The sequence below is a fragment of the Sebastes umbrosus genome, chromosome 20 (assembly GCF_015220745.1).
Source record: "Sebastes umbrosus isolate fSebUmb1 chromosome 20, fSebUmb1.pri, whole genome shotgun sequence".
In the NCBI taxonomy this organism is placed as follows: domain Eukaryota; kingdom Metazoa; phylum Chordata; class Actinopteri; order Perciformes; family Sebastidae; genus Sebastes; species Sebastes umbrosus.
Window position 1 is genome coordinate 22,559,455 of NC_051288.1, and position 16,361 is coordinate 22,575,815.

Below are 16,361 nucleotides of genomic sequence, written 5' to 3' on the forward strand. Positions count from 1 at the left end.
TAGCTTCACGCTAACAGCTAAACGTTTCACCACGAAGAGTTCTACATGTTTAATTTTTGTGGACGGTTCTTGTTGACAGAAGTTACTACACGGAAATGTGTTTTTATTTCAACACGAGACGCAGAACAAACCACAGAGTCAAAGAGGTAACAACTAGATAGCTAGTTAGTTAGCATAACAGTTAGGTTAGTTAAACAGTAACCATAGTAACCTCAACCAACTAGTGATGTGTCGTCGCGAACGAGCCGGTTCAAAGAGACGGCTCTTTTAAGTGAACGATAAGAGTCGGCTCCCGTAGGAGGGCCGTTTTTTTTGTTTTTTATTTATTTTTTTATTTTTATTAATTCAAGGCAGAATGATAGGACGATCTTCTCCGCGCCACGGGCACTCCATGCACTGACTGTGACTGAATGTTGTGTTAATGACGTCCGTGTGACCAATCAGGTGATGACAGACAAGGATCATACCATCAAGCAGGGAGGGGCGCGGGTGGGCCGCGCGCTGACGGTCTACAGGTACAGAACAGGAGGGAGAGGAGGAGAGAAAGAGAGAGAGAGGAGTGCGATGCAGTGTGGTGCGTAGCGTTGCGGAGCGATGCTGTGCGCTGAGGTGCGGTGCGCCTAGGTACGGTGCACGAATAGCAGACAAGATGAGTGACAGTCGGAAACAAAGCAGCATGTCAAATTATGGTATTCTGGAAATTATAAGGTTTAGTACAATTATATTGAATAATTTAAGTAACATGTGCACACATACTAATCATAGGTCAAAACAGCTAAAGCTAAATTTGGCTGAATTATAAAAGGCAGAAGTGGTACAATGAAGAGCCGTTTGGGAGCCGAAAGAGCCGGCTCTTCTTTGGTGAGCTGAGCCAAATGATCTGGCTCACTAAAAAGAGCCGATATTCCCATCACTACAACCAACATCTTGGCCGCCGACGGTTACTAAAGGGGTGGGGGGGGGCTGACGTCAGACGCAGAGTTACGCAGAGTTACGCAGGAAGTTTGTCTTCACGTAGGGAGCTGCCCCAGCCTGTGATTGGAGGACGCTGTGCCACGTGGAGATGTCCCTACTATGCCACTAGAACACATTGTAATACCTGTCAGGTTGCTCTGTGGGGCGGTTTGAGGAGGAATATAACAAAGGTATGTCCTTTAGTTTACCTCCACATATTGCAGCTCGTGTGTTAATGCTTTGGTGTTTTGTTTAGTTCATTGCTGCCTGCAGAAGTCAGCCAGTAACTGGAGTCATGAGTTGCATCACTCTGAGCTCCGACTGACATGTTTTCACTCTTTTCACAGCAGTTTGGTCGGTAGACTCAAAACAGGACGAACCAGTCTGCACACACAGCTAGTTTATGCTTTGTATGTATAATATAACACATTGTATGACTGCAAAAAGCTTAAAACTGCCTAGATCGTTGTGTTAACTGATTAGGTGATAGTATTCAGATGTATGCAGATGCTGGTTGGGCTCCAGCCTGCAGATCCAGTTTCTCAAGACTCTGGTAAACTTAACTGAACCACTGTAATGCAGCATACACTAAAACCTGTTCATGTGTTAACTCTACATACCCATGCGTGTAGGGCTGCAGCTAACTATTATTCTCATAAGGGATTAATCTCCCATTCATTCCATAAGACAAATATTCATTTGAGGAACTGTATGTATAATATAACACATTTTATGATTGCAACAAATTTAAAACAGCTTAGATCGTTGTGTTAAATGATTAGGCGATAGTATTCAGATGTATTCAGATGCTGGTTGTGCTCCGGCCTGCAGATCAAGTTTCTCAAGACTGATGAACTTAACTTAAACATTGTCCTGCAGCACACACTAAACCCTGTTCATGGCATAACTCTACGTGCCCATGCATGTATGGCTGCAGCTAACTATTATTCCCATAAGAGATTAATCTCCCATTCATTCCATAAGAAAAATATTCAGTTGAGGAACTGTATGTAACACATTTTTTGACTGCAACAAGCTTAAAACTGCTTGGATGGTTGTGTTAAGTGATTACACTAAACCCTGTTCATGTCTTAACTCTACATTCCCATGCATGTAGGGCTGTAACTAACTATTATTCTCATAAGGGATTAATCTCCCATTCATTCCTTAATTAATCTTTTGCTCTATAACATGTCACAAACTAATAAAACAAGACAAATATTCAGTTGAGGAACTGTATATAACACATTTTATGACCTTACAAGCTTAAAACAGCTCAGATTGTTGTGTTTACTGATTAGGTGATAGTATCCAGATGTATGCAGATGTTGACTGTGCTCTGGCCTGCAGATGCAGTTTCTCAAGACTCTTTCTTTAAGACTTAACTTAAACATTTTCCTGCAGCATACACTAAACCCTGTTCATGGCTTAACTCTACATTCCCATGCATGTAGGGTTGCAGCGAACTATTATTCTCACCTCTCACTGAATCATTTGTTCTACAACATGTCATTAATAATATTAATAACATGTCCATTGTAATTGTTATAATGAGGGCTGCAACTAACAATTATTTTCCTTAGTTTCTCGTTTAATCGTTTAGTGTATGTAGTAAATACTGAGTCAGAAGTTCCAGACAATAGAAATATGGAATATATCATATAACCTTAATCCCTGCCAATTTTTAATTTAGGAATTGCTTAAAAAAAAATAATATTTCTTAATATAATAATCTGCCAGAGTGGCAGGTGACCTGAAATTTTTAACTGCTACAGCCAACATTTACCCTGTATTTAGCATGTGGCAGGTGCTAATTTGATTAATTTCATCATTTTTTTTGTCCGAGCAACAATCCAGAACATAAAGATATTCAATTGACTGTTAAATATGTTGAAGAAAAACAGAAAATCCTCACATGTAAGAAGCGAGAACCAGAGAATGTACGGCATTTCTGCTTGAAAAATGACTTAAAATGATTAATCAAATATCAAAATAGTTGTCGATTAACTTTCTGTTGATTGACTAATCGACTAGTCATTGCAGCTTCAGTTATTATTATTCATTGAGAAATTGAGTTTTGTATCATCGAAAATGAAGAAATCCAGCAATTTCTCACATTTTAAGAGTTGGAACCAGTGAATGTTTAATGTTGATGCTTTAAAAATATCATTGAAAACCATTTATTGATTATCAGCATAGTTGCAGATTAATTTATGCAATTAATCAACTAACAATTTAAACTCTACCTTCCTATAATTACTGTATCAGTTTATTAATACATAAGTTTCTTGATGTAGCTTAAGTTACAGATCTGTGAACAACAAATCATCTGCAAGCCGTCAAATATATCAGTGAAGATCAAGATACTTAAGGGTTGTTCATTTATTTTTTTAGATATATTCTAGTGCTGAAACAATTATTCGACAGACAGAAAATGAACCAATAACAGAGTATTATTCTTTATCAAGCAAACATTCACTGGTTCCAGCTTTTCAAATGTGAGGTTTTGCTGGTTTTCTCTGTTTTTATATCATTGTAAACTTAATATCTTTTGATTTTGGACTGTTGATGGGACAAAACAAGCTACTTTGCAGCTGCAAACTTGGTCTCTGGGAAATTTTAATGTACCCTTTTCACTATTTATAGAGTAAACGATTAATCACAGGTGAGCTGATCATGAAAATAACTGCTTAGTTGCAGCTCTAATATGTTCTTTAGCTGTAGTTATCTGTTCTCATTCAGTGATTTCCAGTCTTTGTTTATATATTGCTATTGATATGTTGTGGTATGTTGACTCTTGGTTCATGTTCAGTGTTCCCCACTAGGTTCAGCAGGCCTTTACCCTACTTTCTAAACAAACAGGTGCAGAAACAATCCAGTTCCAGCCAGACTTAGCTTTCAAAGACGAACACTGATACTGATACTGATACTCCTCTCCTCAATCTCCCTTTATCTGCAAAAGATTAAACCACACAAGGCAGATTTCTGTTGGTGTGAGGTTTCACCGAATACCTACAGTAAATAATTCCTAATGTAATGTTGAAGATGCACAGCGGGATGTTTGGATCGTTTGAGCTGAAGTCAGCAGGTTCTGGTTCCTCTGGTTGTGTAATAGGAAGCAGAATGCTGCAGCTGCAAAAACCCAGAATGACAACCAGTGGAACCATTTACCAGGAGGTGGTCAATGATTTCTAGTGGAAGTTTGGCCCATGAGAATTTTTTCAGGAGAAACAAGAGTTTGTGTTTGTTCAGGATTGTGTTGGGTTTAAACCCAAGGGCACATGTTGGCAACAGCTTGGGAGGGGGCTAGAGCCGGCCGGACTTGCCAAGAATCAGTACCAACATGGGAACTTTAGGGCTGCAACTAGCCATCATTAATGTTTTTATATACACAAGTGGTTTTCCTACCCTGCAAGTCAAAATGTCTGATGTGAAAAAGGTCTAAGTTAACCCTTCCTGTAGTCTGTTAGGGACAGCAGCGCTTCGAGCTTGGGCTCCAACAAACGATTATTTTCATTGTCGATTAATCTGTCGATTATTTTCTCGATTAATAGATTAGTTGTTTGGTCTATAAAATGTGTTTCCCAAAAGCCCAAGATGACGTCCTCAAATGTCTTGTTTTGCCCAGAACTCAAAGGTATTCAGTTTACTGTCATAGAGGAGTAATGAAACCAGAAAATATTCACATTTAAGAAACTGGATTCAGAGAATTTCTTCTTAAAAAATTGCTCAAACTGACTAATCGATTATCAAAATAGTTGGGAATTTATTTAGTAGTTGACAACTAATTGATTAATTCTTGCAGCTCTAAATGTTTGATCTACTGATGAATCATTTAGTCTTATTGTTATAAAAATGTCAAAAAAGTGAAAAAGACCCTCGTGATTTACTAGAGCTCAAGTTGAAGTCTTCAAAATGCTTGTTTTGACCGACCAACTCTCCAAAACCTAAAGATATTTCATTGACTATCATATAAGATGAAGAAAAGCCGCAAGTCCTCATATTCGAGAGGCTGTAACCAGCAAATATTTGGCTTTTTTTTTGCCTTTCTTTTGGTTCTAGATCAGCTAATCGACTAATCGTTGCAGCTCTAAACATACTCACAGCTTTGTGAAACCCTGTGGGAGTGTGGGTTCAAAGGTAAAGTTGTCTGACCCTGTCTGACCCACTGAGCTTAAAATCTGTCGATGTTACATCAGCTCAAACCAGGTCGGTCTGGTTTAACAACAAACATGAACCAGGTTGTGCTCAATGGACAAGAGACATGCATGTAATTCACTCATTAACTATGAATCAGTATATGTTTTACAGCCGGGTCAGACTCTTGTACTTTTCTGTTCATCATTTCTTTATTTTCAACAGATTATTATATTATCATTCTCCTCTCTTTCTGCAGGTTTCGACCGCAGCTGCTGAGTGACCTCCTGCAGAGCAGACCGAGGTTGTCCACAGACTTGAACTTTTTAATGCATTAAATTGGGACTGCTTTTTAGCAACCGCAATGGCTTCGAGCTCGTTCGACATCGAAGCGCCGCGATGGGATCAGTCCACGTTTACGGGCCGACTGAAACATTTCTTCAACATCACAGACTGGCGAACGGTGGTCTTACCTGACTCACGCTTGGATGAGGCCAAAGCTTTAGTAGAAAGCTGCAGGTAAGAAGATGCATGTGAGCTGTCGCACAGAGACTGTAGTTGTTGATTGTATGACAAAATCTATTTTTAGGTTGATTCTCCCTTTTGATATTTGGCTCATACCCTTGGGTCTGCATTTGCCATCTGCAAGAACGTCTCTACATGTAATTGATAGTATGAAAATGTGTTGGTTCTCTGTAGGGCAGGATCCACCCCACCCGGCACCACAGAGGAGCAGCTCCACTACGCTAAGAAGCTCTACGACTCGGCCTTCCACCCGGACACCGGAGACCGCATGAACCTCATCGGACGCATGTCCTTCCAGGTCCCTGGAGGCATGGCCATCACCGGCTTCATGCTGCAGTTCTACAGGTACCGAAGAGCAAACAGGACGAGCTGCTTTTCACCACATGACACTAGTTTCACAGAGGGAAGCTTTAGAGGTTTCATAACTGTGTGTTTTCTAGGACAGTTCCTGCTGTGGTGTTCTGGCAGTGGGTGAATCAGTCCTTCAACGCTCTGGTCAACTACACAAACCGTAACGCTGCCTCCCCCATCACTCCCAAGTAAGAATTTACTGTAAGCTTCCAGAGGATGTGGTCTGTTTGAAGGAACCTGCTGTGTTGTGTGTCCGGCCTCTTTCAGACCTCCTTAGTTAAATCTGATGGAAATACGATTTTGTCGACTAATCGATTAGTTGATTTAATCGACAGATCTGTGAAACTGAGTTTCTCCACAAAGAATCAGACAAAAGCACCACTTTAAATCTTGTGTTTACCAGAGATGCGCTCATAACACCGTGTCCTATTTGGATGCATGCGTCTGAAAATCGCGCCGTTTCGGACACAAATGAGAGCGGATCAAAATGAGGCCCATCGTTTCCGCTACGCACTTAACTGCGATCGTCAATGCTGCTCCAAGTGGCCATTATCAAGTTCGTATCATCTATTATATCCTGTTGGTGGCTCTGACGGCTCTGTTCATCTAAACTATTCAGCCGTTCCTCGTCCCTCGTCAGCTCAAGACGTTGAGTCGCGCCGGTTGTTCGTGGCCAGTCAGAACACGCTGATTTTGTCGCTGACGCTCATTTGTGTTGCATCCAGTTAGGACACGTTGTTAGTTTCTTGGAAATAAGTCTTTCAGCATGAAAAAAAGCTTAAAAAATAACTAATCGACCAAAGAAATCTTAATCAACTTAGACCAAAATGACCGATTAGTCAGCTAATCGATTAAGAGGGGGCAGCCCTACAATTTAACATGACCCCCTGGAACTCCTTCGGGGTCCTTGATACGAAAAAGGATGAGAACCACTGATATATTCCATGTGTGATAAAGGCTTTTATTGTCTCTCTCAGGCAGATTGGAGTCGCCTACGTCACAGCAACCAGCACAGCGTTAGCAACAGCAGTCGGACTCAATCTCTACACAAAGGTACAAACACACACACAATTATTCATACGACACTGAGTGTTTATTGTTCCTCCACAAGGTCGACTTTATGTTTTTCAGTGAGTTCTACTTCTGGCTTAATTTGTCACCAAACTCATCTGGATAACTTCAAACAATGAATCAGTCAGACGTGTTTCCTGCCTCATGTTGGCAACAGGATAAGTGCACATTTAAAACAAGACATTATCTTGACCACATTCATTGTGAATATTGACCATTAAAGTTCACTCTGTCATGTCAGTCTTGGGATATGCACTGTAACAATATGCAAATATTACATTTTATCCTGAGATATCCTTCATTATGCAAAGTGACATAGTTATTCCCACTGAGGACTCTCACCATGTGCATCCTCTTTATGAGATGCATAAACGCAATCAAAGTTTGATTTATGAATCATCACTGTGGCACAGCTGCATTTTCCCCGTTATAATAGAAGTGTAAGGTTGTGAGGACATTAGTTTCTGCAGAGACAGCGTGTGTTCTCCTCAACATCTGCACATAGTTAGTCTCAAAAATGATTTCTTCTTTTGAAGATTGTCATCAAGCGTTCCCAAAAGTCCTATTGTAGAACATCTCTACTTTAACGCCATCTCCTGGCAACTTTGAACAAGTTAGGAAACTTCTGGAGCTCTCCTGAATTTTGGCTGAGATGGGGTGATTTACAAAGTTAGGAAATTTGATCAAATACTTTTACTTCTAGTCTTAAAAGTGGGACCAAAAATGCATCACTTTCAATCAATCTTTGGCCTGTTAGGAGAGATTTTTCTACTCTGAGACGCCTGATAAATACTGTATGGGCCCAGAGCACAGTAGGAGAAATACAACAGAGATAAAACACACAAGTATCAGATGAGGGTGAAATTCTTTTGGTATGAATAGGTCTTTAAGATCTCTCTTGAAAGAGTTTTCACACCATCTCATCACCCCTCTGATTTTAAATGTTTCAGTCCGATGTGAAGTAAAATAAAGCTGACGATCATAAAGTAAAAATCTGACGTTTTTATGTCTTCGTCCTGCAGAAAGCTCCTCCTCTCGTGGCTCGCTGGGTTCCTTTTGCAGCGGTGGCAGCAGCCAACTGTGTTAACATTCCTATGATGAGGCAACAGTAAGTCCTGCTGTGATACTGCTTCAACTCCTAAACAAATACATGTGGACGCTAGGGCGGACACGTATGCTTCGAAGCTTCGACCCTCACCGTGGTAATCGACCTCCAAACCAGTATGCAAATGCGTCTTTTTTTTTTTTTTTTTTTATATAGAAGTATGTAATAATAATGTATAAATCCCCAAATAGCTCATGAAATAAGAAATAATCCCACATTATTCATATTCAACATAAACTATTGAAGATGGATATTGCTGTTTGTTGTGTGTAGAGGTGCGTGTGTGTACAGTAGTGCGACAGTGGCACTGTCACAACGCTTTGAATACCTATGAATATTTCTCACCGAAGCTTCGAAGCCAAAAAGAATGGTATTTGGGACAGCCCTAGTGGACGCATTATGTTGTGTTGTGCAGATTTTAATGTGCTGAAATCAAAGTGCGTTTCTTGGATCAGATATTCTGAGAAGCTCAAATTACAGCACTCTGTTAGATTTTCTGTGTTGGATCCTGAAACATCTTCTCGTTTCATGCCGAGTAGATCTTTGTCAAAAATGTTTTAGAGCTGTAATCATGTTTGTGGAGGCCAAATTTTAATATAACAACTAGGTGTCAAAAGTCAACACGTTAACGCAAATTTGTTCTAATACCACTAATTTCTTTAATGCATTAACACAATCAATCTTCCGGAGGTTGTAGCGGGCTCGGTTTTAAAGCTAGAGCAAAGAAACTGGCATCATATGAAACTACAAAACCTAATGAATCCATAGGTACCAACGTAATACTAGCTAGTCAAGAAGGAGGTTAAATAACGCTCCAAACTTGCACTCCCATGTTATTAAGAGTATTAAATACTTGACAAATCTCCCTTTTAAGATTGCCATTAACTATTTTAATCGATTGATAGTCCTACTTTACTTTAGTATTTTCTGTTGAACATCACTCTTAGTTTTGTGTTAAACACTTAAGGTTCACCCTGAAGCCTCTGTGTGCTTTTACAGATTGTTTTACAGTGTTGCATTGTGGGGTGGGTGCTGAGAAAACCTGTTTCACTTCACCTTCATTTTGTCTCTTTGGTTTTTTTTTCAGGGAAATTCTGAACGGTATTTCTGTCACAGATGAAAATGGCAACAAACTGGGCCACTCTAAGGTCGGCACTCTGGACACACTTTAAGACACTTTAGGATTAGTTTATTTAAAAAGGAAATCGTTTTCCTTTACTGTTCATAAAGTGTCTTTAAATCTTGTTTTATCTCGTCCTGCAGAAAGCAGCAGTAAAAGGCATCACTCAGGTGATCGTCTCTCGGATCACCATGGCTGCACCAGGAATGAGTAAGTTTCATCATATAAATGTTATATTGAGTTCTTGAAGTTCTCCTCTTCCTCTCTTAACTTTCTTCTTCTCTTGTGTCAGTCATCCTGCCCATCATCATGCAGAGGGTGGAAAAATACAAGTTCATGCAGGTTAGACCTTCATTACCTCCATCATCACGTCCTCTTCCTCCTGCTGCTAACGTGTTCGTCTCGTCATCAAACTCTTTCTGTCTTTTCACAGAAAATCACGTATCTCCACGGACCAATTCAAGTGATGATGGTGGGAGTGTTGTAAGTAGAGCGGGGCTGCAGAGTTACAGGGATTTTAATGTGTTTTTCTTGTTGCAAAAAATAACTTTTTGTTTTCTCTTTTTTTTGAAGTTTGGTCTTCATGGTGCCTGCTGCCTGCTCCCTGTTCCCTCAGAGATGGTAAAAACTCATTTATGTACTTTCATTTGCTGACACATGTAGCTTAAAGACTGTAAATATAGCACTCCATCGATTTTAGCATCGCACTCAAGACTCAGGATGGACAGTTGAAAACATTATCAAAATTGAACCAACAGAACCTGAGACCTGTCTGTTTTTATTTTATTGTATTTTATTTTATTTTATTTTATTTTATACAGGCAAAATACACATAATCATATGTAATATCTCATAAAACATAATATCTGCTGCAAACACCCCTTTTATGCTCGTAGCGAGATTGAGAAACCCTGGGTTGATTTATAACCACAGTCATAGGACCGTTTAATGGGATACGCGTTGTTAGGGTTAGTTAAACCAGATAACGAGAAGATACTCTGAGTATGTTGAATGTGCTTCATAGTACAGGCCTCTGGAACCAGACCAGAATTAAAATGCAACAGTTTTTTCCTTTCGGTCCAGACCAAATGAACAAAAACTACAAGTGTGAAAGCACCCTTAGTTACTTTTTCACTGACCTGAATGGTGTTCTCTCCAACTCATGTTCTCATTAGTGATGTTTCCCACAATTTGTTTAGTCCGAAGCGTTCTGCATAAGCAAACACACCAGCTTGTTTAATCAAACTAAGTAACCTCCTCTTTTCTTTCCCTTTTCCTTCTGTTCTCCGTCTTCCTGAAATCTCCCTCCGTCTGTCTCTCTATCAGCTCTATGGCCGTGTCGAAGCTGGAGCCCGAGCTGAGAGACTCCATCGTGTCTCAATATGGAGCAGCTGTACAACAGGTCTACTTCAACAAAGGCCTCTGAGGGTCAGAGGGCTGATTATGTACTCGCCACACGACACCGAATACATACGTGTTCATGTAATAAGTCTTCATTTTCTAATTATTAGTCATTATGAAATGCTCGTCTCCCTACGTCATAAAATCGGTGCTTATTGGTGGGATGATTTCGATCAATCATGTCACTTTTTTATGTTTCTTTGGTACAAAATATTCCTGTTTTCTTACGTTAAACAGTTACAAGGGGCACTGTGTACTCCTGTTGAGAAACCAAATGTTCTCCTCTCAGGAAAGGCGCATTACTTTGTCAGATTTAAACTCTTGTAAGTTTGTACTTCATGACTCGCCTGTAGTTGTTTTCATTGGCTTTTTAAAACAGCCTTGTGCTCCTTCTGTCTGACAATTTTCCTTACAATCTGTGCCTTCTACAACACTACTGCATTTTATTTTCTTTAAACCAATATTGGCTTTACTGTGAAACCAGAAAAAATACTTCTATGCATGGGTTAAAACTCTGAAACGGTCATTCAGTGTGGTGTGGAGGTTTAGTGTGATAACAGTGGAGGATACTGCCCTCTTCTGCCAGAATGGAGGTAGATGTACGACTTGTTTGCATGAAAGGTTTACCAGTCAGATCATGTCGCTGTGTATACACAGACTTGTGCCACAATCCTCAGTATAAGCTGGAATAAAACTACACAAATATTTGAAATGTAATGCCCTGTAGTGTTTTTTTATGTGATAAAATGTCCTAAAAAATGTTTGGATGAAGAGGTTGTCAGGTTTTACAATTAGGTTTGGTTTGATGAAAACTTTATTGAACTGACACAGTGGTGAAAGAAATACTCTGATCTTTTACTGAAGTAAAGGTACCAATAACACAATGTAAAATTACTCTGTTTCAGGTAAAAGTTATGCATTTAAAATCTCAAGTAAAAGTATAGAAATATTCTCAGCTAAATGTACTTAAAGTACTGATTCTGCAGAAAAATGTCCTCTGTGACTGATATATTATTATGTCATTACTTAATATTGTTGCATTGATGTGTAAACAGCATTTTAATGTTGTAGTCGGTCAACGTGATTTAGCTTTAATGACTTAGGAAGTTCTTTATATAAACAGTTAGAGGTCGAGAGATGTTTTTATTTTGGAATATTGGATAATTTGACCTCTTTGGGCCTCAAACAGTTATTTAAAAAAAAAAAACATCTGAGAAGTTTATCTGGGAAATCTTACTTTGGTGGAACTGTTATCTCAAAAATCATAGACACTGCTGTTTTTGTAAAGGGGTCACAAGCCAAAAATCAGAATCAGATTTATTTTGCCAACAAGATATGCACATACAGGGAATTTGACTCTTGTTTTTTTTTTTAATAGAAGCATAAATTAGCAACAAATTGAAAAGTATGGCAAAATTGTACAGTTGTTAATTATAATTTTGAGGAAGTAATTTCCCCACATTAAATTCTCTTGCTGTTTCTATACACACATTGTTTATGAACTATTAGTTAAAATTACAGATATACAGATTTATTTAATTGTTTATACATGCTTATAAATGCTAAAATAGGGGAAAGAGGTAAAATAACGTAATAACATTAATAAATGGAAAACTAATATAGACCTCTTCATTTCCGTTCTGTTGCTATGGCAACAGTTTTGTCCAAGTTCACTTCCTGTTAACTACTTTACAGGAAAATTACAGATATACAGATTTATCATTATTATTGTTTACACATGCTTATAAATGCTCAAATTGAGGAAAGGGCTAAAATAAAGTAATAATAACATTCATAAATTTAAACTAATAGACCTTTTCATTTCCGTTCTGTTGCTAGGACAACAGTTTTGTCCAAATTCACTTCCTGTTAGCTACTGCACAGGAAAATTACACATAATACAGGTTTATTTCATGTTTATACATGCTTATAAATGCTAAAATAGGAGAAAGGTAAAAATAAATTAATACCAAAAACATTCATAATTTAAAACTAATATGGACCTTTTCATTTCCGTTCTGTTGCTAGGGCAACAAGTTCACTTCCTGTTAAACATTAACAATTAATTAGTCAAACATTGCAACAGGAAAATTACAGATATACAAATTTATTTAATTGTTTATAAATGCTAAAATAGGGGAAAGGTAAAAAAAAAATTAATAAGAAAAACATTCATAAATGGAAAACTAATATAAACCTTTTCATTTCCGTTCTGTTGCTAGGGCAACAAGTTCACTTCCTGTTAGCTACTGCTTTAGCAAACATTGCAACAGGACAATTACAGATATACAGATTTATTTTTATTTATTTCGTTGTTTATAAATGCTAAAATAGAGGAAAAAGGGTAAAATAAATGAATACCAAAAACACTCATAAATTGAAACTAATATGGACCTTTTCATTTCCGTTCTGTTGCTAGGGCAACAAGTTCACTTCCTGTTAAACATTAACAATTAATTAGTCAAACATTGCAACAGGAAAATTACAGATATACAGGTTTATTTCATGTTTATACATGCTTATAAATGCTAAAATAGGAGAAAGGTAAAAATAAATTAATACCAAAAACATTCATAAATGGAAAACTAATATAAACCTTTTCATTTCCGTTCTGTTGCTAGGGCAACAAGTTCACTTCCTGTTAGCTACTGCTTTAGCAAACATTGCAACAGGACAATTACAGATATATAGATTTATTTTTATTTATTTTTATTTATTTCGTTGTTTATAAATGCTAAAATAGAGGAAAAAGGGTAAAATAAATTAATACCAAAAACACTCATAAATTGAAACTAATATGGACCTTTTCATTTCCGTTCTGTTGCTAGGGCAACAAGTTCAAGTCCAAGTCCAAGTCCAAGTCCATTCCTGAAACAGCAGCAGCTCCGGTTGTTCCTACCGGAGCCGCAGCGCCTCCTGCCGGTTCCTCCGGTCCCCGGTAGGAGGAGGAGCTCCTCACCGGGCTGCTTTATAAAACCGCCTCGATCCGAGAAAACGCAAACACTCCCTGAAGACAGACAGACAGCCGGGACTCCTCCGGTAAAACACCGAGCACACACAGACACAGAGAACCGTCACCGTTAAACACCGGAGAGCAGACCGAGCAGGTTGTTTACCGGGTTTCTGTCCGTTCTCATAAAGATAAAGGAGGCTGGACTCTGCTGCTGCATCTGGATCTACACCGCATCGCATCTGCGCAGCAACAATCCGAAGAGGTCTGACTAAACGTCGCATCAGTGTTTTGTGATAAAATGCCGTTTTCCGTTAACGGCATCCTCTGCACGCTGGCTCTGCTGGTCCTGTGGAGGACGGAGGAGCTGGTTGAAGCCTGCAGCTGCGCTCCGGTGCATCCGCAACAGGCTTTCTGCAACGCCGATGTAGGTGAGTACAGAGCAACACTGTTGTTGTTGTTGTTGTTTACCTACAGCACCATGTTGCACCAGGCTCCTGATGCAGCTGCTCAGCCCGCCTCTGGTGCGCTCTCACTGGGCTCAGAGAAGCTGCTGCAAACCGCTGGAGAAGCCTGGAGGAGGTGGAGGTCCTCCTCAAGGCCGTCATGGTTGCACTGCATCCAGGCTGCACACGCAGATACCATTGTCATGTATATATTTTGTCATGTCATGTTGACAACAATACACCTCTAAAAATACCAAATTTGGGATGCACAAGAATAAAAAAATATGTTGTGTATGTGTCATGGAGGCATGTGATGATGACACACACCCACTAACACACACACACACACATGCTCATTTTGAAGTCATTATAACAGATAGATAGACAGATAGATAGTAACTTTATTGATCCCGAGGGAAATTCAAGTTTCCAACATCACAGTTCCATAGTGCAAAACATGTTAGTAAAAATACTACCTCTCCATTGCACTATTGTATATTGTACACTGTATATTTGTATGTTTTATTGTTGTGTTGTGTGTGTGTGTTCTGTAACTTTATTTAGAGAAGCCAAAGAAACATTTCCACTGAGGTGGTAAAGACTATCTATACTATCTGTCTATACATGAAGTACAAAAAACAAAGTTAACAGCAGTATCTGCATGCTCCTGACATATATATGTATATATATATATACATATATATATATAGTACTCTCATTTTTCACAATTATAGCAAACAAAAAACTTAAAATTGAACAAAAGAAATTATGTTTTAGGTACAATATATATATATAGATAGATAGATAAATAGATAGATAGATAGATAGATAGATAGATAGATAGTAACTTTATTGATCCCGAGGGAAATTCAAGTTTCCAGCATCACAGTTCCATAGTGCAAAAACATGTTAGTAAAAAGGCAGTAAAAAAAAATAATAGTGCAAAGTACAAAAAAGTATACCAGATATAAAAATACAAGGAGATGAAGAAAACTGTTAAAAATGAGTATAGTGCAGGGTAACTCCAGTAGCTTAGTCTAAAGTGCACTGGATTGCATGAACACTGGTGGCAAAGGACATTAAAGAGGGACACAAATACCCCACACCTCACCTTCATACCACTATTGACACACAGTACACCTGAACTGAATAGACTGTAATGCTGTGCAATAGATAGATAGATAGATTGATATATAGTAACTTTATTGATCCCGAGGGAAATTCAAGTTTCCAGCATCACAGTTTCATAGTGCAAAAACATGTTAGTAAAAAGGCAGTAAAAAAAATATACCAGATATAAAAATACAAGGAGATGAAGAAAACTGTTAAAAGTGAATATAGTGCAGGGTAACAGCTGTGATACACGACTATTAAAAAAAGGGAATATAGTGCAGAAGAGACTGTTAAAAATGAGTATAGTGCATTATTATGTGTCCTGCAGACCATCCTCCTTTGTCCCCCCCCTCCCTAGAGAGGTGTTGTACAGTTTAATGGCTCGGGGGATAAAGGTTTTCCTGAGTCTGTCTGTGGAGCAGCACAATAAGGAGCTAATATTAATAGTATAGTTAACTTTATGGTACTTCTGATTTCATTGTAATATCTCAGTGCAATCCTCTAAAAAAAAAAACACAGTAAGAGCACTATATCGTTGTATCTCAGGGTTTATGTGCACTATGTTTGTGTAATATACAGGAAGCAGTGTGGGACCATCACTGTACATAATGTCTCAGGTTCTGGAGAGCAGAGTGTGGCTTCACCCCTCAGCTGCTCCGGGAACGAAGCAGCGTCGCCTGGCTTTCGCAGGGCAACGTGGCACAAGAGAGGGAAAGAGACAAGGAGGGAAAGAGCAGAGAGGAGGACAAGGGATGGAGAATGTGAAGAGAAATATTTTTTGGGGGGTGAATCTAAAACCACAGAATATGTCACACCGCGTGCTTTCCTTTCCTCTCCTTTTTTCTTAAATTTCCGTTCCTGCCCTGTTTCTTCCTGTGAGGGGTGGTGCTGGGAGGAATTACAGGAATGCTGCTGGGGTTTTCCCAACTTTGCTCCGGTGTAACGCAGGGACACACACACTCACACAACTGCAGGCCTGTTGCCATGCATGGTGGACGCTCTCACACACACACACACACACACACTCACACACACATACTGGCTACAGATGACATCTGGCTGTCAGTTCAGGGTGTGTTTTTAGGAGGGAAAAGCAGTAAAAGTCACGGTCCAAGTTAAAATATGCATGGTATCCTTAAGAATGAGAAACTCCCCGACCACACTACTTAGGCTCCATCTCTTCTTCCT

The 16,361-nt window shown here is 39.0% G+C and overlaps 2 protein-coding genes across 3 annotated transcripts in view; both read left to right on the plus strand.

Annotated features, from left to right (window-relative positions):
- On the plus strand, positions 1-11,381 carry sfxn2 (sideroflexin 2). The gene is made up of 13 exons (XM_037755762.1): positions 1-146; positions 1,019-1,145; positions 5,351-5,610; positions 5,791-5,961; positions 6,057-6,155; positions 6,945-7,020; positions 8,061-8,146; positions 9,231-9,291; positions 9,407-9,473; positions 9,556-9,605; positions 9,697-9,746; positions 9,837-9,884; positions 10,590-11,381. The coding sequence occupies exons 3-13, from the start codon at positions 5,456-5,458 to the stop codon at positions 10,687-10,689; spliced, it is 963 nt and encodes a 320-aa protein (XP_037611690.1). The 5' UTR covers positions 1-146; positions 1,019-1,145; positions 5,351-5,455; the 3' UTR covers positions 10,690-11,381.
- The window catches only part of timp2a (TIMP metallopeptidase inhibitor 2a), a 23,290-nt gene continuing 12,289 nt past the window's right edge, over positions 5,361-16,361 (plus strand). The window contains exons 1-2 of one of the 2 annotated variants that reach the window (XM_037755775.1): positions 5,361-5,370; positions 13,682-14,045. In XM_037755775.1, the coding sequence (XP_037611703.1) occupies positions 13,916-14,045 (130 nt within the window). In that variant the 5' untranslated portion in view covers positions 5,361-5,370; positions 13,682-13,915. Of the gene's footprint in view, positions 5,371-13,681; positions 14,046-16,361 lie in introns of those variants that run through there. The other variant, XM_037755776.1, reaches the window with a different exon arrangement.